Source organism: Silurus aristotelis, assembly GCF_946808225.1.
Source record: "Silurus aristotelis genome assembly, chromosome: 8".
Taxonomy (NCBI): domain Eukaryota; kingdom Metazoa; phylum Chordata; class Actinopteri; order Siluriformes; family Siluridae; genus Silurus; species Silurus aristotelis.
The window spans coordinates 19746391-19766788 of NC_139581.1; the positions used below are offsets into that span (position 1 = coordinate 19746391).

Consider the following 20398-nt stretch of genomic DNA (forward strand, 5'->3'; position numbering starts at 1 on the left):
GCATTGGACAGCATCATTTAAAAACAGGATCCTTCAAGCAGAGCTGGTAAGCATGAATATATAGTAAACTGTGGCTGCACCACACCAGCACACACCACTACACCACTACACCAGCACGCTCCAACTCACCTTGAGTAACCGCGTTCTGGATTACGCACACAATTAACCAATACGCTAGGCGACTCCTCGCCATGTCAGCCAATCAAAAGGTAACAGGGACGTGTTCTACTGCTGCATTACCCACTCCATCCCTGTTAGGGCAGCGAATGGCAGCGAATGGCAGCGCGGCGTGGGCGGAGCCGACGTCTGAATTCCCGCACTGGGTTTCGCGTCGCGCTTGAGAAGCGTCTCCGTCTTCCACGAGCGTGTTGGTGCAGGTGTCCGGGGGGAGGATAAGGAAGAGGATGATGATGATGATGATGATGATGATGATGATGATGATGAGGATGCCATAAGAAAGGCGGGCAGGGGCAAGAATGAAGGGAGACGCCGGAAAGACAGAGAGAGAAAGAGAAAGAGAGAAAGAAAGAGAGAAAGAGAGAGAGAAAACAGGGATTATGTTATGAATAACGGGAGAACAGTGCGGGTGCGCGAAAATCGACTATGTGCAAAATATTGAAAGGGCCACGCTGAGCTGTTATTTGTGGTCGGCGACAGTACTATGATTTGGTATGTGGCCACTTTGATAGCAAGCGTTTTCAGCACCAGGGGAACGACAGCTCAAGGTGAGTCCAAAAAGAGAAGCATGCATTTATTTTCTTTCCCCATCTAAAAGCAAACAAACACAACAAACAAAGGGCATAGCAGCATCTTTATCTTCAGCGGCAGTCGCATCCTGGAAAACTGAATTTGCAAGAAAACCGAAAGAGGTGGTGTGTGCATGATTCTTGTGCGTGCGTTTTCTGTTTTTTATTTATGCAATGCACGCTTTCAGTGCCTAACTTAAAAAAAAAAAGGAAAAAAAAAAAGTTCAAACTCCATTCGTCCTGTTTGATCCTGTGCCTTATCATGATCAGTCTGATGCGAGGCCGCGAGCGGCGTCCAGACAGACACAAGGCGTGTAGCATCACCTCGTGCCTTTTCAGATCAAAACGCATACATACGCGTACGCGTTTTAAGGTGTTTACGATATGCATGGCAGAGAAATGCTGATGTGGGGAGAAAAAGAAAAATGCATTAGAATAACCGAGCTTAGATGGAAGACCCAAAGTCTAGCATGCAGGAGACACTAGGACTTCCAGTCTGTGCACAGAAGAGCAGACTTAGATTGGGCAGGATTGCATGCTCTGATTTATTCATGGTGTAGTCCATTCTTGGTGCAGTCGTTGGCATTAGAAATCAGTTCAATCGCGTAGTTCTTGCAGGCGACATGCAACGTTCAGTAACTCCTCTGATTTGGTTTGCATCGCCAAATGTCCTAGGCCTCGCCATGTTTATTATTATTATTATTATTATTATTATTATTATTATTATTATTCATTCCCTTGTGAAAAACAGCATGCACATCCATGGACTTGTTTAACCTTGCGTTTTCCTGGCGTGTCCAGTAGTAGTAGGGGTCGCTTCCTCGCGCTAATTAGGACTACGCGCGCGCATCTGGACTCTATACAATTAGTACGGATGCATGCGTTGTGTAGAAATCTGACTCGATGTGCATTCTCACATGGTGCACGTGGGTTATTTTATTTTATTATTACTAGCAACCAGGCATACAGTATGGTGTGTTTTTGGGGCCTTTAGATTTCAATTGTGTGGATATTGATGTAGGCAGAGCGTGCACGCGGTTGATGCTCTAAAATGCACGCTGCATCCCCACTTCCTCAAGAGTCTGGATAGAAAATAATAATGATGATGAATCCGGGATCATTCTAAGCACTAATTGGCTTGCTGGTGCCGTGTGGGCTGCTGTGGCACAATGCGGCTCTGAAAGCAGCCTTTGATGCGAGTGAGGAGGATGAATCAGATCCTGACAAGGACTCCACTGGTGACACGGTGCAATAGACAAGGTCATATCAGAGCCCGAGTAGAGCAGGAATTGGCATAGAAAATGTGTATTTATTGCTTGAAATGGATAGAAAAAAAAGGATTATAAAAAGATGTGCGCCTGCAGGAAAGAGCGCTCGCCTGTGGGCGAGGCTGCACACTGCAGCTCCAACTCAGGCAGGACATTGAAAATACAAACTACACACACAGAGACACACACAGCATTAAAACTTGCTTTTACGTTTCTATCACAGTCAAATTTTCCCTATATTCTGGTAATTTCCTATTACAGCAGCTCTGCAGGTAGTTCCAGCTGTGGGTCAAGTGCAAATACTTATATTGCTAATTCTTATATAATTATTCTTATTCTTATATGTTTCTATATGTGACAGATTTTATTTATTAGATCAGTAAGACTCTCATCATCTACAGTTAAGACCATTTGACTTTTATTCTGCTGAAAAAAAAGAATGACCATCTTTAAAAACTATGAGGTTTGCCCCTCTATGGTGTCTTTCAGATTCAGATGGCAATCAGAAAGGGCAAATTTAAAGCAGATATAATTAAGAAGAATTAAGAATAACCTTTATTTGTCACATATGCATTACATCACAGTGAAATTCGCATAACCCAGCGCCCCAGGAGCACAGAGGGTTAAGGACCGTGCTCAAGGGCCCACGAGTGGCAGCTTGGCGATACCAGACTGTACTGAGGGCGATACTAAACCTCAACCACTCCCCTAAAATGTATAATATATAAGCAAAACAACAGCGGATGTGATGGAAACAGTTCCAGTCTTTTAAAAACTGTGAGTTCGGCCCTATATGATCTGCAAAATAAAAATGTTGGGATAAAATAAACACAGGATTGAAGTTTAGACAAAAAAAAAAAAAAAAAAAAAAAAAAAGATTTGCATTGGGTCAGAATAAAAGAATAATCAAATCTATGTTAATAATAACATTATACTACATGCATTCTTTGAAAAATAAATTCTACATTATAATTTTAAAGCAAGGTTGAATTATGATGTTAGATTAAACACAGCTCTCCCTTTAAGATACAAATCAGGAAATCAGGTAGGGGAGGGGGCTGGGTAAAGCAGGAAGCATACTGACCACAAAATTAAAGCTGAAACACACATAGACTGAAACATCATCTATAGATATAACATTTTGTGTAATTCAACCTAATAAACCGGGATAAACGAAATGTACTTTTCTTGCCTGTTACTGTATATATGTTATAAACAACTAGTTCACAGGATCTAAAAATGCATACATTCGCGTTTTCAAATATTTTCCTCAAAATGTACTCTAAAAATTCTGAAAACACATACATCTCTATACTGCACTTTTAAATTTACACAAATCTTAGGCCTGTGTCATTCTTTGTGATTAACTGTGAATAAGCCAAGTCTCTGTGCATTGATTATGAGTGAAAATTCTGTTCCTTTTGAAAAATTAATGATATTAATCTTTATCAATGCTATCCAGCTGGATATAAGGCACAGCAATTGCAGTACAATTTAGTCCCTATTGTTTTTTTTTATGTTTTGAATAGATCACATGACTAAAAACAAAAAATAGTTTTCTACACTACAGTGTGAAAGACGATATTAAATTTATCGAGCTGGGAGAGCATTTTTTGTAAAGTTTTGTTTTTGCAAGACAAAAAAAACCCACCGTCACATTGTGGATGGAAGGTCAAAAAGTCGAGAAAAAGAACAATAATAAACAAAACTAAAATAATAAGAAAGAGAAAGTATTAAAAATTTATTATATGCAGTAATTATAACAATTTGAAAAGAGAGAAAAGAAAGAATGCTGGTGAGGGTATGTCTGTTAAACAGTGACAACTAGACATTTGGACAGTCCAGTACTGTTAAACCGAACTATAAATGGGTAAAACAATGAGATCTCATTTATTCATAGTAATTTGTGATTATAGTGGAATCTGTGATGTTCTGTTTGACAAACTACTGTGAAATCCTGCGGCTTTTTTGTTAAATGCTTTTTAATGATACCAGGTAGGCTGTAGAATGGACGGAGGAAGTTAATTTAATCATAAACCTTAACATTTTGTTTGGGGTTCCTCTGGGTTCTCTAGTTTCCTCCCACCTTCTGAAAACATGTCTGTGCTAAATTGCTCCTAGTTGTGATTTAGTGTGGGAATGTGCTTGTGCAGTGATGGATTGGTGTCCTGTCTGGGGTGTATTCCCACCTTGCGCATCCAGTGTACCACTGCAACCATGGCCAGGATAATGAAGATAAATGAATGAATGAATGAATGAATAATGTGGCAAACATACAAAAAAAGGCATAAATGAACAGCAATTACTGCTACAAACAGTACATTACATTCTGGTACCTTCTTATACATAGATGTAAAAAGCGAATATATATTTTACATGTAAAAAGCAGATATATATATTTTAAATAATATTTTTATATCATTATGAACTATGACATAAATATGAGACAACAACAAGAAGCATAAAGAGTATATATATATATATACTATACAAGTGCTAATCAAGGTGGCAAGAAACAAATGGGAGTGATGAGGGACATCAAGTCAAGTCAAGAGACTTTTATTGTCATTTCTACTATACACAGTGGGACACAGTACACAGTAAAAACGAGATAACGTCCCTCTGGAACCCTGGTGCTACACCAAACAACATAGAGCTACAAACACAACACACACATAGTGCATCAAGTGCAACCTACTGCAAACAGTAGGTGACAAAGTCATCTAAAAGTGCATCGGCTTTATTGTCTTTGTCCATAAATCTGACAATTTCACTTCTCAGAAAGGTTGCATTGATGTGTCCAGGAATTGTGTTCAGGTTCGCCACTCAGCAACGTCTGGAAGTAGGATATTATGTCAAAATTAAGCGACATTAAAATTTAAAAATTAATATTATTGGCTAGTTTCCAAAAGAATTGACCATAATCTGGGTTTATACTAGTGGAATTGTTCTTGTGGAATTAGTGAATTGGACTAAAAAAAACAAACAAAAATAAAGCTAATAATATGACCTAAGTATGGACGACAGTATAAACTAGATAATAAGTGAAAACATTTTAACAATATGTGTTACATTTTGCAAACAGAATACTGCTGTGACATTGTAAGAAGCTTTGCGGTATCGCATATTGGGTTTATTCATTTTATAGTCAATAAAACTAGAAGCCATTTTTACATAAATATAACAATAAAAATAAGATGTTAGTAAAATTTAACATGATGGTAAGGTCATCTGCTCAGGTTATTGTCTATGTTGGGTTTCACCACGTGTTCACCCTGTGTTTACATGTGTTTAATCGATGATAAAGATATTCTTATAGATGAATAAATCAAATAAATCAAATTAAAAAACCACTTGATTTGCTGAACACATAAATGAACCAAAATAAGGAGAGACACTGCTCATGGACATCTAAGGACAGAGGTATTCACAAAGCTGTCTGATGACTGAATGACCTCTTTATCCACCTTGGCTTGCAAAGTTTGACTTCCATATTGGCTCACCTGTATATAGTAGAAGAAGTTTTTTTTAGCAGAATCAATACATTTGCATGCTGCAGTTCTTGACTTACATTTAGATGTATTGAATGTTGGGCATTACAAATATTAGTATTTCTTTCAGCTACTCAAAATTAATCTCCCATTGCGACTTAGGGAACAGAACACAATGGTTACAGAATTTGGTCACATGCAAATGTCTCTCAGTGTGGCTTATTGGAGTTTTCTGTACAGTCTGAGTTTGAGTTATTTGCAAGCTTGAGCTGAGACACTAGCTCCTGACAGACTTGGACATACTGCCACTGTGCTCTCTTTCTTTCTCTCTCTCTCTCTCTTTTCTCTCTCTCTCTCTCTCTCTCTCTCTCTCTCTCTCTCTCTCTCTCTCTCTCTCTCTCTCTCTCTCTCTCTCTCTCTCTCTCTCTCTCTGCATCCTCTTACACTTTCTTACACCTTACTTTCTGTCTCTCTTAGCTTTCCGTCAGTTGGAGTTGTGTCAGTGTGGACTGTGCTGTCTCCTTCAAATCTATTAAATATTCAGCGATCCGCTTACACATACTGAACTGCACTTGGCATCTGCATGCTAAGCCTAGACCTGTAAACCTCTGTAGGGACCCCTTCCACATCCAAAAGTGTTATCATTTGAACCCAACTGTGTGATTTTTATTTTCACACATAAACTTCATTACAAAAGGTATAAACACTATATTACGAGGCCAGTGATACTAAATTCAATGCTATATAGTGCTTGTTTTATAACTGACCACATTGCACATGCTTCAGAAATGCGCTGTCCTGTGTGCTGATCTGATCATAGATTAATTTAATGGAGAGAAAGTGCTTGAGACCCTGCTGTGTTTTTGCTAAAGTCTGCATTTTCTTTTAAGCATTTGTCCTGCTGTCATCGTTTTTGTCATCTTGCCTGGACTCTTTCTTTCTACAGTCTGTATGTTTTCACTGTAAGTGCACAAAATCATGCAGATACAGGTCAAGAGCTTTAGTTGATGTTTAAAGCATACATGTGACACAGTGACTTTAGAGGTGCCAAATGGGCTGATTTGAGTATTTTAGAAATTGCTGACTTGTTGGGATTTTCATTCTGAACACTAGCATTTTGCAAAAAATTGAATAAAAAAAACACGTAGAGAGTGTGGGTGGAAATGCCTTGTTGATAAATGGAGGTCGGAGGAGAGTGGCCAGACTGGTTCAAGCGTACAGTCTATAGTCTATAGTTACTCAAATAACCACTATTCACACCCACGCAGAGCAGAAAAGCATTTGAAAATGCACAAGTCTTGACTTGAGGTTGATGGGCAATAATGGCAGAACATCAGGTACCACTCCTCTCAACCAAGAGCAGGAAACTGAGTAGGTGCAGACTTACTGAATCTGGACAGTTACTGATTGGAACAAAAAGGCCAGGCTATGAGTTTTCATCATGTTGATGTTGGACTTGAACATTACCTCAATCTCCTGGTCTGTATCTGCATGATTTTATGCATTCATCATTTCCACATTGGTAATTAGAATAGTTGTATAAATGAGCAGGACTTCCTAATAAAATATGCTGTGAGAGTAAATATAAATGAAGTTCTGCTAAAACAATAATTCATTTATTAATTTGTTTATTTATGTCATCCATCCTTCCTTCCCTTCTTCCTTTCTTCTATCATGGTAGGACATGCATGCAAACTAATACAGATTTTAAAAATGACATTTTTTTACTTTGTTTTATTTAGTATAGTTTGTTGCACAATAGGTTACACATAGCACAAGGAAGTTTTAAACATAAATGTGTGTAATATTTGTGTAATTACGTGAATGCTCACAAAGATGGAGATTTTTCAGAAATATTTTTATGTGCTTAATTCAAGAAATTATCTGTGTTATGTTATAGATGCATGCACCGAGCATGTAGTGGGTGTGGCCTCAATAGCCATGCAGTAGGCGTGCAGTGTGATTGTGATTGATGACTGTGCAGGTTAGAAATTCAATTGAAATTGGATTAAATCTGGTTGTTTTTTACAGATTTTTTTCTCAGCTACATTTATGTTCTCTGAGCTAACCTACAGTAAATTCCCAATTTATTCCCATTTATTCCCATATCATCATCATCATCATCATCTTCTTCTTCTGCTTCTTTTGGCTGCTCCCGTTATGGGTCACCACAGGGGATCACCCGTCTCCTCTACATCTGCCACTTTTAAACCAACTACAGTACCTGCATGTCTTACCTCACCACATCCATAAACTATTCCCATTAATTCCCATGAAAAGTTTCCAGTCTTGAAGATTCCTGGAATTTTGCAACACTAGAAGAAACTAATAGACCAATAGTAACTTGATCTCAGGATTAAACCTTTGAGCATAAGGCTATGGAATGGCAAAGAACAATAATGTCCTATATAGGACAAATTTAATCCAAACCTGTGCTTGGAACAGTGTAGTAAATCTTTGGTGCCACAGAGCACACGTTGAGGCTGGAAACAGATTGGAAAGGTCAGGGACACCAGGCTCCAGATGGGGTGAGTTCATTGGACAAGAGCAGGGTGCACACTCTATCAGATGGACATCAGTGACCCTTCTAAAATGACCATGTCTTGTGTTTTCAAAGGACTTAGTGACCATCTGGTGTCCCTGAGGTGTCTGTATTACTCTGCTAACTTTATTTTTCAGCCTGTGCTTGAAGTTACTGTGCTGAAGATTCTGTAATGTTAATGATGCAATCTTGACACACTTTGGTTCAAGTGTAATAAAATGTGACCTCTAAGTGAGTTTACTAATAGAATTGTTGTTTAGTGTAGGCCGTCATTTCAGAATATGAAAGCTAGTCAACCAACATGTGTTCTCTGACTGCTTGAGTATTTGGCCTTATGGTACAGTCAGAGGTGCCCCTTTCAATATTGTTTTTATGCAATTATAAAATAGAATGAAAGAATGGTTAATAAGTAATGCATAAGAAAAAACAGCCTTGATATTCTCAAAAATTTTTTTAGTTATTTTTAAATTTTTTAGTTATGTGTATTGCTACAAAAAGTTCATGCTTGTTGCCCTAGCAGTTAACCCTTTAACCTCCTGGGACACAGATATGTCTAAACTACACATCTTTTGTATCAGGTATAGTGTACTTACAGTACACTAAGTAATTAAATAATTAAATAATTAAATAATAATAATAATAATAATAATAATAATAATAATAATATTAAAAATATGCTTTATGCTAACGAAATATATAACAGTCTGAAGCAATGATACACTCTGCATGAAAAAAAAAATTTATTTTAGTATAGCTTTTATTACAATCAACCCAAATTTTACTATGGATAATCCATTTAGCAGTATGTGTTTAGGAGTTGGGAAAAATCCAGAAAACCCAAAAGAAACATTGCATGTGGAGAGAGCATGTGAAACGCCACACAGACAGACAAGTGATCAAAAACTTTGAAACATATAACTGGCAGGATTTTCTTCTTGCCACAGACTGCAATGTTAAATTGATTGATTGATTGATTGATCAGAATGTCTACTCTTGGATTCAGCAATTGTTTTATCTGTAAAGACTGAATCAGTTGTTAAAAAGGATAAACTAACATAAAGACCAGAGAGCAGACTATGGGAGAAAAGCAAGGCATTTTATAGCGAAGAAAACGAGGAAATTGATCACAATCTTTGCACAGGTATTGGGCATAGCCAATACCAATTTGTAAAGAAAGATACCACTGAAGTACTAACAGCCAAATAGGGTCAATGGGGTGGCCAAGGGGTACCTATAACAGTTGACGACTGAAACGTGACTAATAGCTGTTAAAAATGTAAAAAGTGACATTACTATCATCCTTCACAAGGCAGGTGTATTACAATGCACCATTTGCAAAAAAGAGCAGAAATATAGAGGTGTTAGCAGTATAGCAGTATAATTATTACTTCTTAGCAGTAAGCAATGGAAGCCATAATTGGAATTTGCAAAGAATTACAAAGATGCTCCAAGGTTTACCAAAACATGGTAGTAAGGCCACGGTGGAAAGAAATGAAGTTCTAAAATTAAAATAAAAAATACAACCTCTCTGGATCAAGCACAAGCTATTTTTTTATGACACTTAACACTTAGCATAAAATACAGCAAATTGTCAATGCTAAGATTTTCATATGCATTAAAAATAAATAGCATTCACAATTTCATTGAGTTTTTTGCTTCATTACATTGAAGATAATACGAAAAAAAAAATAGCTTGTCCAGTTAAAAAAGCTGCCATGTTACAAAGTGCTGACACAGTAGACTCCTTCTGAAAATGCTCATTAAACGTGTCCTCTTGATCAATGGAAACCTCACCATATCAGCAATCACACATATTACAAGGCCTTGTGAATTAACTGTGACTATAGAAACAAGGTGCCGTTATATAAAATGAATTCACACCTCCATATCCTGTGTTATGGAGGTTAAAATATCACAGACTATAATAGATTCAGAGATGTATTTAGTGTCTATTGTATTGTCATACTGCTCAGCTCTAATAGCAACCAACCTGAACTAGGTAGTGTCTTGCAAATTTTCAGCTGCAATATTATGGCATAGATGTTATTCCAGTGACTTTGTGACTGGAGGGATAGAGATTTCAGGCTGGAGCACTTGCCTCTGAACATGTTTCTGTTAATCAGTGTCTAAAACTCCTTGAGTTTGTGGTACAGATTTGATTTGGTCCCTCACTCCTTTTGTTGCATCTCTACGGTATAGTATGTGTCAGCGGAATTGGCGCCGAATTTGGCCAGTTGTTTTGTGCTAAATGACCTTTACTAAAGGCAGACTGCTGTTTAAATACAGATCTATCAGCGGCCCAGGCAGCCGAGCGGTTCTCTGTACTTCCCAGTAAACCTCTGCTTCCTGCTGCATCATTGCAGATTCTCGACGCGTCTCCGCGTTGCAGTCAGAGGATTGCAGCTCATAGCAGGTTTCACACCCTCCTCCTTCCTCGCCCTTATGCAGAGATGTTATACTTATAGGCAAGTAATGAATGTGTGTGAACAATTCTGAAAATAACTCATATGGTGATGAATTTTTTTCCACATTGTATACAATCAGTATTAAAAGGTTTTATATTTGTAAGTGTTAAATCGATATCAGATAGAGCCTCAATGCTGTAATTAAGTGAAGTATGTTTTATGGTATTAAATGAATAAAGTGTGCTTTAGAACAAAATGATTCAATATACTTAACTCATTATAGAGAAAGATATACCAATACAAGCGTGGCAATACAAATGACAGATAGCGGAGTTTTATTGTTCTGTTAAAGCACTGAGAATAACTCATTGTTCTCATTCTTTCTGGTGGTTGGGGATCCTGCTCTAAGAAACTCTGGATAGGATGCTATTAGAAAATGGCCTCTCTAAAACATTTACAGCAACAAATTTGCATGATGTCCATGTCGGTGGTTTATGTAAGAGAATTTACTTACCGTATTTTTCGGACTATAAGCTGCTACTTTTTCCCCACGTTTTGAACCCCGCGGCTTAAACAACGAAGCGGCTAATTTATGAATTTGGGTTTTTCCCAGGAAAATTTCAAGCCAAAAAACTGAACCCCATAACATTAGACCAATGAAATTTCCGAATGGAAACGAAAAAACACACCTCACCTGTGTTCTGAGTTGCACGGCTTTGGAAGAAAAACTTCCATCGGGTGATTTTTAAACGCACGACGATGCCAAAAGATAAACTCTCGAGAGAAATAGTTGTGAAAGGAAGAAGGAAGACAGTGAACAATGACTTTCTTGGTAGGCTACTGTTTAGATACAAGCCGTTGTAACGCGTTGAGTCAGGGTGAAGGGAGAGCTTCAGTCAGAGATAGCTTCTCCAGTTGCAACAGAAATCATATGAGCACAGACAGGTTTCCAAATCTTGTGCTTTTTTATTTTTCTTGGCAACAGCGTTATGGGTTAGTCAAAGAAACTTAGAAATGAGCATCAGAAAATAATAAGGACATACTCCTTGGTCTCCACACACGCAGTAATAGCGGAAAAATACGGCGGCATGCTATTCCCAAAATACCGCTATGCTCCTAAAGGACAGGTGCGGCCTATTTATGTTAAAAATAAAAATATTTGTACAATTCAGTGGGTGCGGCTTATATATGTGTGTGCGCTTAATAGTCCGGAAATTACGGTAATTTATGTACTTAAACTTTATAAAAAAGTATGATACAGATAGTAAAGGTCTTTCTTATAAATAATAAAATAATTCCAGTTGTAGAGAAGGAGATATTGGCACCGCAAACAACAGATACATTTTAGAAATGCTAATGTGCAGAATGACTGCTTGGAGTTGGTATGTCATGTAGGGTTTATTTGACATTGCTGTGCTTGTAACAGCAGAAGCAGCTTATAGTGAACTAAAGTTGATTGCACGCACGCACCAGTGCAGCCACAGCTGTAGTTGTAATGAACTGGACCTGCAGGGGCTACTTCTGTTTAAACTCTCTGTTGCACCCACCACAAATTATACCCTGTTTGTGTCTGTGCAATGTTTCACATGTAATTGCTTTTGTTCCAATCCCAGACCCACAATATTTGTTAATAATAAAATGCATGTGTAATGCGTGGTTCTGCTATCGTTTTATCCAATGAGCTTCCAATTAGACTGTATAATGCTTAAACCCTGAGCTTAGGGGTTTTTTATTATGAGGCTGCTGCCACGTGCAGCATCTATAGAGTTTTCTGAGAGCATGCTCACGTCCACTGTACTATCACAATATGCTCAGGGTCACTCACATAATTTGATGAAATCTATTCTGTTTCTGTATAAAAGCTGTGCAGGCAAAATCTAATAATGTGACCTATTTCTCTAGAACAAGGAGATTAAACTGCTAAATCTAATTGATGTATTGCAGCACTTATAAAAGAAGGTGTGAAAATAATTTCTACTGCAAAAAAAGCCCTATCATTGCAAATACGTGGATACTTAATGTTTTTGTTCTCAGTTGTGTGGCCTTCTGAAATTTTTTGCAGTTCTTTTAGTAGAAAGGGTTTTTTCGTATCTAATTAGTACATTGCAGTTTTAGTTTTTAGTTCCTTTAAAGAAATTAGCGGGCGAGCCACTTGGTTCCATTTTGGGAACTCTAGCTGCGTCAGAAATGCTACGGGAACGCCTTTGCATTGTCTACATTCTGAACCATGTGTATACCGTAATTTCCGGACTATTAAGCGCACCCATGTATAAGCCGCACTGAATTTTTCAAACATTTTTATTTGAACATAAATAAGCCACACATGTCTATAAGCCACAGGTGTCCACACTGAAACTAATGAACTTTACACAGGCTTTAATGAAAGACTTTGCCTGTTACACGCCTTGTATCTAAACAGTAGCCTAACAAGAAAGTCATTGTTCACTGTCTTCCTCCTTCACAGGCGTGGCCAAGGCTCCCCCTGTTAAGTCAAGCTCCTACTGGTGGCCCCGCGGTGGCCGGGCAGGTTTGCGGGCCTGGTAGCCCTTCTCAAACACACTCCCTGGGAGATTTCTCTCTGGTAGAGACCTTTCTTCAATCCAGAGCTCCCTAAACGAGGATTTAGTACACCTTCCCTCTTATGAGTCCTCTGGTCATGATGACTTACACTATGTGGACAAAAGGTTGTAGATCCTTGATTCTATGTGCTTTATGGACCTCCAATTTTACATTTAGTACCCATTTGCTGTTACAATAACCTCCACTCTTCTATAAAGATGGTTCACTAGATTTTGGAGTGTGGTTGTGGCCACAAGGGTGTTAGTAATGTCAGGTACTGATGTACAGTGGGGTGAGAAAGACCTGAGTGCAGTCAGCATTCTAGTTCATCCCAAAGGTTCAATAGAGCTGAAGTCAGAGCTCTATAGCAGACCACTTTAGATCTTTCACTACAAACTACACTACTACATAAAAACCTTTAAAACGCTCTTTTGGAGCAGAGGGGCATGCTGGAACAGGTTTGGGTATAGTTCAAATGAAGGAAAGAATTAATTCTAAGACATCCCATACAATTCTGGCCTTTCAATTTTGTGGTAACGGCCCTAGAAGACAACCCTAGAAGATTACATTATGCCTGGAAAAGTCAGGTTTTGCAATATTTTTGTCTATGTTCTGTATTTGTTTACTGGCTAGTTAGATTATGCATTGACTTATGCAATGATTGGATTGGATCATGTTGCAGCAAAACATTGTAATAAAATTATGCAGATACATTCGCTTAATGTTCACATTTAACATTCAAATAGAGAAAAGGTGATCTCTGTACTTTAACTATTGCATGGTTGCTGGTACCAGTACCATTATTTCAGGATATTCCTGCTCTTTTTCTAAAAATTTTCTAAAAAAAAGTATATGGATTTAACACAAAATTATATTGTACATTGTCTTGCTGCAACTTGATTGAATGACTAGATAATTTCATACATTTGCCAGTGTACAAGTGTCTCTATTAAACTAGCAAGCAATTATTACCATAAAACTATAAATATTTGCTTTCTGTACAGTGTAGTTTACATTCAACACCCTTTTTGGATGTCATTTTGTGCCTAGGTGTCCACGGTGTAAGAGAGGAGCCCCAGTTTGTGACGGCCCGTGCAGGAGAGAGCGTAGTTTTGGGATGTGATGTGAGCCACCCCCTTAACGGCCAGCAGACCCCCTATGTGGTGGAGTGGTTCAAGTTTGGTGTGCCTATCCCTTTTTTCATCAACTTCCGCTTCTATCCTCCTCATGTGGATCCGGAGTATGCTGGTGAGTTGGGACAATATTTGGTTCATGTTCATGCATTATTAAAAAAATTTAATTAAATGTAACATACATTTGCTAATGCATTGCTAATTATAAGAGATACACAGATTGTATACATTAATCAAGCACATTTGGCCTTGACATACTAATTTAAAATCCGGTCAAATGTATTTTCTAATCAATATGCTTATAAGGCTTTAGGTTGATTTTTTTCCTGTGAAGCATAAAAAATTGAGATGCTCTGTGCTAACCTGCCACTTGTTCCTGTTAAAAAATGCATAACACATTAATTATCCCACGTCTGCTGTTTCAGCTAGTAGAGAATCTCACACACACATATACACACTTACAAAGCTGTGACAGACACACTTAGCTCAGTGACCTCAGCAATGTGGATATGCCAAACCTGGTGATAGACGTGAGGAACGTGTCTCATGAGCTGTGTGATTTTCTCAACCAGGGCATGTGACCAGGTTTGTGAGTAATCCATTTCAGACTGAGTATTGTGGAGCACTAGCAGAGGCAACTGCATCGTTTATTAGAATGAGAGTGCGATTTATGTGAGCTTGTATGTCTTTAACACACAAAGACACCATGGAAAGTGATTGTGAATATACGACACCCACATGTGGTCTAATTTGCTCTGAATTGAAACATTTGTCATGTCCCAGCTAGCTATCTTTCTCTTATCACACAGCAGTAAGAATAAAGAGCAGATGAATGCTTGGACTTTCTGTGTCTTTTTAATCCTCTGTTTTTACAGATCACTTGAACACTAATGTGAAAGGGGAAACCGCTTTCTTCCATGCACAAGTTCACAGATTGGCTACCGTTTTTGTGATTGACAGGCATAATAGAATATGGAGCATGTAGAGATTTGAGCTCATGGCCTCCAGTTGAGAGACCAAACACTTTTTCTGCTGCATGACATGATTCTTCTTCACCACAGGATCTAAAATGAAAGCACACCAGTAATTCTTCAGCTCACATGTAAAAATAAATGAATTTGTGGTGTGCTTTCATTTTATATATTGCATTTTCTCCCATAGTCGCCACTAACTCAAGTCAGTTTACATGTAGATCTTAGTTGAAGAATTTTGGTCTCTCTATAATAGGTTATGTGGAATCTGAAGTCTTTTCTTTAAGAAATTAGTGGGATGAACTGTTATTTGGAGTAAGTTTGCTATTCTGATTTTTATCCACCAGACCGGTTCTAGCATGCTGCGTGATGAAGTGTTTAAATGTAAATATTTAGCTTTTCGGTATATGTTATATCTTGCATGGATATTTTCATTCAATTGTAATTGTAAATAATTAGAATTTAAAAATGTGGTTGTTATTTTCTATGCTTTTTTTTTTTTTTTTACTAAAACTGTGATTTTTAAACAAAATGAGTGACAGCCCCTGTGGGTTTAGGAAGGATTACTACCTTTTACAACTCATCAAAATTGGGAAATAAAAAAACTGCATTTTTAACGTTGATATGAGTAAGCTACAAAATGGGGAAAATGTATAGATAGCCATATAAAATCTTGCTTCTTTTTCTTGGAAACAATTTATAAATTAATATGACATCAGGCATTAAACTCTATTAAATCTAATTCTAAATCTACTAAATTAATTTGACTAAAATGTTTAAATCAGATTTGACTTGAAGCTTGTAACCGAGATTGTATTAAAGCTTGTAACCTACATTCAAATAAAACTTGGATTTAACTTAATCATATAACTTGGATTTAAAGTGCAGTGCAACCTCGATACTCGCGGGGGTTACGTTCTGCGACCCCTCACGAACAAAAAATGGCAAGGTTGTGACTCTCCTTTTGATTGTTCTTTTTTCAAGGGGATTTGTACATGTACTGTAGTGTAAACTAAACAAAAATTGTGAATTACTTGTCAAAAATGTTTTATATACTACTTTAAATGAATAATACAATAATAAATCGTTTTTTTTAAACATTTTGATGTAATTTATTAGTTCAAAGGTCATGAACATGGAGGTTACACTGCATAAGTCATAACTTGGATTTAAAAAAGCTTATAAAGCCATGTCCACACTAATATATTTTCATTTGAAAACGTTTTTTTTTTTTTTTTCCCCGTTTTGGCCTTCCGTCCACACGTTGCTTTCAGTCGACGTAAACATAGCTTTTTAAAAACACCCTCCAAAATGGATGAATTTGAGAACTTAATTTTAATCTGAGGCTTTTGAAAACAATAACACATTTTTAGTCCTTGTCACAACGTTTTAAACAGCCAGAAAGTAATTAAATGCCAGGCGGAAATGACTCAGGTCGAAGCATTTTATGTTTTGCACATGTACAGTACAGGAACATGAGCATTTTCAGACGTTTCAGTGTGGATGAGCAACTTTTGGGAAACAATGGAAAAATTTAAGGGTGGACGTGTAGTGTTTTTAGAATTTAGAATTTATCTAAATTAGTGTAGACATAGCCTAACTTATAAATTATATTTGTCTAAAAGCTCATAACTTTAATTTGAAAAAAACTTGAAACTTAAATTTTAATAAAGCTCATAACTTGCATATGATCAAAGCTTGGAAATCAAATTTGACTCCTAATAATTTAAAACTACTAACTTAAACTTTAGATTCAACATTAAATTGACTTAATGCCAATGATTATTTCTTTTTGCAGGTGTACAAATAGTACACGTGTATTGCATCACAATGTCTGTCAGAGATCCCCCACCCCCCCTCCAGTCACGACAGTGAAAAATGCATGCTCAATGTGTGTGTTCGGTATTTGTGAAGTAACTCCCTCAGTTTCACTATTAATTACTGAGTCATTTTGTTCATGATTCTGTTTCATATTTTTTTGTCCATGGTTTTTCCCTGTTGTTGTTCTTGTTTGCTAATCGCTTGACATTTGCCTGTTTATCCTTCACAATGTTCCCTAACAATTTGGATCTGTTTGCCTATTTATTAGATAAAACAATCTTAGCCAGCACTTGTACCTGCTTTCGCTATCATGCATTTACTGCGTACATGATAATCTACTAGTCTCAGGGAAAAAAAAATTGTTTATCAGACAAACATTTGCTCTTTGTGCACATGGATTTTTATTTTCATCATTTAAAGCATTCATTCATTCATTCATTCATTCATTTTCTCCCGCTTATCCGTAATTCGGGTCGCGGGGGCAGCAGTCTAAGCAGGCTCCCGCCTTCGACTGCTGCCCAATCCTCACAGCACCGTCCCTTACGGTCCCTCCTGCAGGTGGTGAGCCCACGGGAAGGCGGCCCCACGTCACTCCGACGTCACGGACCTTGATATTTCCCTCGTAAGGGACCCCCGGAGCATAGAGGGTTAAGGGCCTTGCTCAAGGGCCCAAGAGTGGCAGCTTGGCGATACCGGGGCTCGAACCCCAGACCGTCCGATCGGCAACCCAGCGCCTTAACCGCTGGAGCCACCGCTCCCCCCATCATTTAAAGCATTTTAGGAAAAACACTGAAAATCCCTCAGGATCTATTGGTAATCGCTTCGAATAAATGTTTTCTTCGCCTTCCAACTGTTGCTTTGCCAAAACAGTGCATGAAGCGTGGTTTTAATAGAAGAATAAACTCTTTCTGAACAGTTATTAGTGAAAGCAACCTTAAGCGAATAATTTTTACTTAGATCAGACAAGCAATGCATGCTGCCTTCCAGTTTTAACAGGAAGAGGATGTGGAAAGTAAAACATCCACAGGGAGTGGAAAACCAGTTAGATGTCAATAGAGACATATGTGATATAAAAAAAGAAGGCAAAAGGTGAGTAATAGAGATGGCATAACTTATATTAACAAAGCTAGAAAAAAATAAGGTTGAGTTCAAGCAAAACTACAACAGATCTCTTTCATTGTTTCTAAACAGGCTTTATTTTGTTACATTTGTCCAGGTGGTTTCCCTGTCATTGAAATAAACATTAAAACTAGAAGTAAAAAAATTCTAAAGGATTCCAATAAGAAAAAACAATTGTAATTGCAATTTGTTTCATGATTTTATGGTCTTATAGAACAAATAAATAAATAGTTAATGTTGTTGGATCACTTCTACAGGATTTTCCAATGGAATCTGATTCACCTATTCAGGTCTATATGAGAATTGATGTTATTTTCTGAGGATTTCTGAAGGTATACTTCTTTACAATATAAAAAAATTTTTTTAAGAAACAAATATTGCCTTTTTTTTACCTCAGCATACACATTATACAGAGAATAATTTATGTTGTGCACACACACACACACACACACACACACACAGATAAAAGCAATTTTTTTAACTTCCAATAACTTCCCAATAACAATACAAATTATTTACAACAAAACATGGAGAAAAAGATTTTTTTTTATAAAAAGGATGGAAATCTAATTAAAACAGTAGATATGTTTTCGTGTTGAGGGCCTACAAATCTAATTCCTATACTGGAATGAAAATGATAACAAATGATCATCTGATTTCCGTCTGGCAGAAATATGTATGTAATACGATAAGGCCTGTAAATTCAACATATTTTACTTTAAATATTTATGGTGAGTTGGGTCAGTATTAACACAGGGGAACAGAAATGTGGACTCAAGCCAACAGCATTTTTGGCTGTTAAATAAAATCCAGTGCAACAAAAAATGAAAGAGAAATTGACTATTAAAATTGTACACATATATAAAATTCTAACAAGTCTTGTATGCAGTTGTAGTTCTAAATATCACAATTTATAAAAAAAAAAAAACAGCCTTAAACCTTTGTTATTCAGCATAAAAAAAGCATGTGATTGTAGATTATGAGATAACTGTCAGGCACAAGAACTCGCAGGAAACCGGAGGTTGAATGTACAAGAAACGTGTTTACTTAAGTCACTCAAGAAATGAAAGAGCAAAGCAGAACAACACGCAGGCATGAACTAAAACACAAAAGAAATACAGAAAACAAAAGAAACGTCCAACACACATGAAGCGTGATGTAAACACAAAGGGTGAGAGAGTCCACAATGTTCGTAGGCCTAAGCTGTAGAACGGACGGTGAGACTGTGAACGACTGGGGTTTATATATGGTGGTGACTGATGTGACCCAGGTGGTGATGATTAGTAATCAGGTGAGCTGCTAGGGTGGATATGAGGGTTAGGAGAAGGCGTGGCTGGTGGATCCCTGACAATAACAAGCCCCCAGCTATAGATGCACAAAATTGAGTGTCATCAGTAACACTTAATTTGAAGGTGTGATGATATTTTTCTTTTTCTTTTGACTTGTGATCTTTATTGTTAATGTGCAGCCAGATTCTTAAGTGTTTCGTACAGGTTTATGGACCTTTGACTAATAAGAATCTAATAAGAGTGATACGACTAATAAAAGCACCGTTTTGGTGTGTCTGACTTTGCAGCTTCCTAAATCTTAAAGGCCTGTGCCTAGTTCACTGGTTTAGAAGATTTTTTGATGTAGCTTTTTTTAATGTTTTTTTTTACCCCCAGGAGAGTTCAACCTGCATGTACAATTCCTGGAATAAAGCTAGTTTACAATTTTGTTTGCGGTCTGAATATTGATTTTTATGCATGTTCAGTATTAATGTATAAACAACTGCATTGAATGGAGGCTAACATCAGTGTGAATAAATAAAAACATATATATGACTTAAAATATAGTCATTATTACTATCACTACAATGTATTTTCATTAAAATTTTAGTAGAAGAGCTGTGCTCTGCTTGTTGTTGCCATGAACTAAAGGTGAGGGAGTCCTACTTTCTTTCCCTTGAGCTTTCCTCCAGTTTAATCCCTGAGGAAATGCCACTTGTGGTCAGATGTGTTTTTTTTTTTTATTCATTACCACACACACAGTAGGTTCCTATTTACATTTTGTCGAGTTTGGCAAGTTAAACACCTGCTAGGATTAGTACTGTGCCAGTCACATTTAAGATGTAAGAAACTGCTTTAACTTAAATGATCTTTTGTGTAATGTGAGCTTGAGTATTAGAGTTAATTGGTTCAGCAAACTGGAAACAAACCATTCAGCGACTAGCACAGCATGTTTAATGTAATTTACCCACAGCTTCCTGCGGAAGTGATCTTCAGATACTGTATAAAGAGAGATCGCTTTTGCTCCAAGGAGACCGTTGTGCTATAGTCCCTAAACAGCTGCATAGCAATCACA

At 37.3% G+C, this 20398-nt stretch overlaps 1 protein-coding gene across 8 annotated transcripts in view; it reads left to right on the forward strand.

Annotated features, from left to right (window-relative positions):
- Window positions 1-253: 253 nt before the first annotated feature.
- igsf9ba (immunoglobulin superfamily, member 9Ba) overlaps window positions 254-20398 on the forward strand; it is a 79037-nt gene continuing 58892 nt past the window's right edge. For 7 of the 8 annotated variants that reach the window (XM_083549367.1, XM_083549369.1, XM_083549368.1 and 4 more), the window contains exons 1-2: window positions 312-725; window positions 14062-14259. In XM_083549367.1, the coding sequence (XP_083405493.1) occupies window positions 662-725; window positions 14062-14259 (262 nt within the window). In that variant the 5' untranslated portion in view covers window positions 312-661. Of the gene's footprint in view, window positions 726-14061; window positions 14260-20398 lie in introns of all 8 variants that reach the window. The other variant, XM_083549371.1, reaches the window with a different exon arrangement.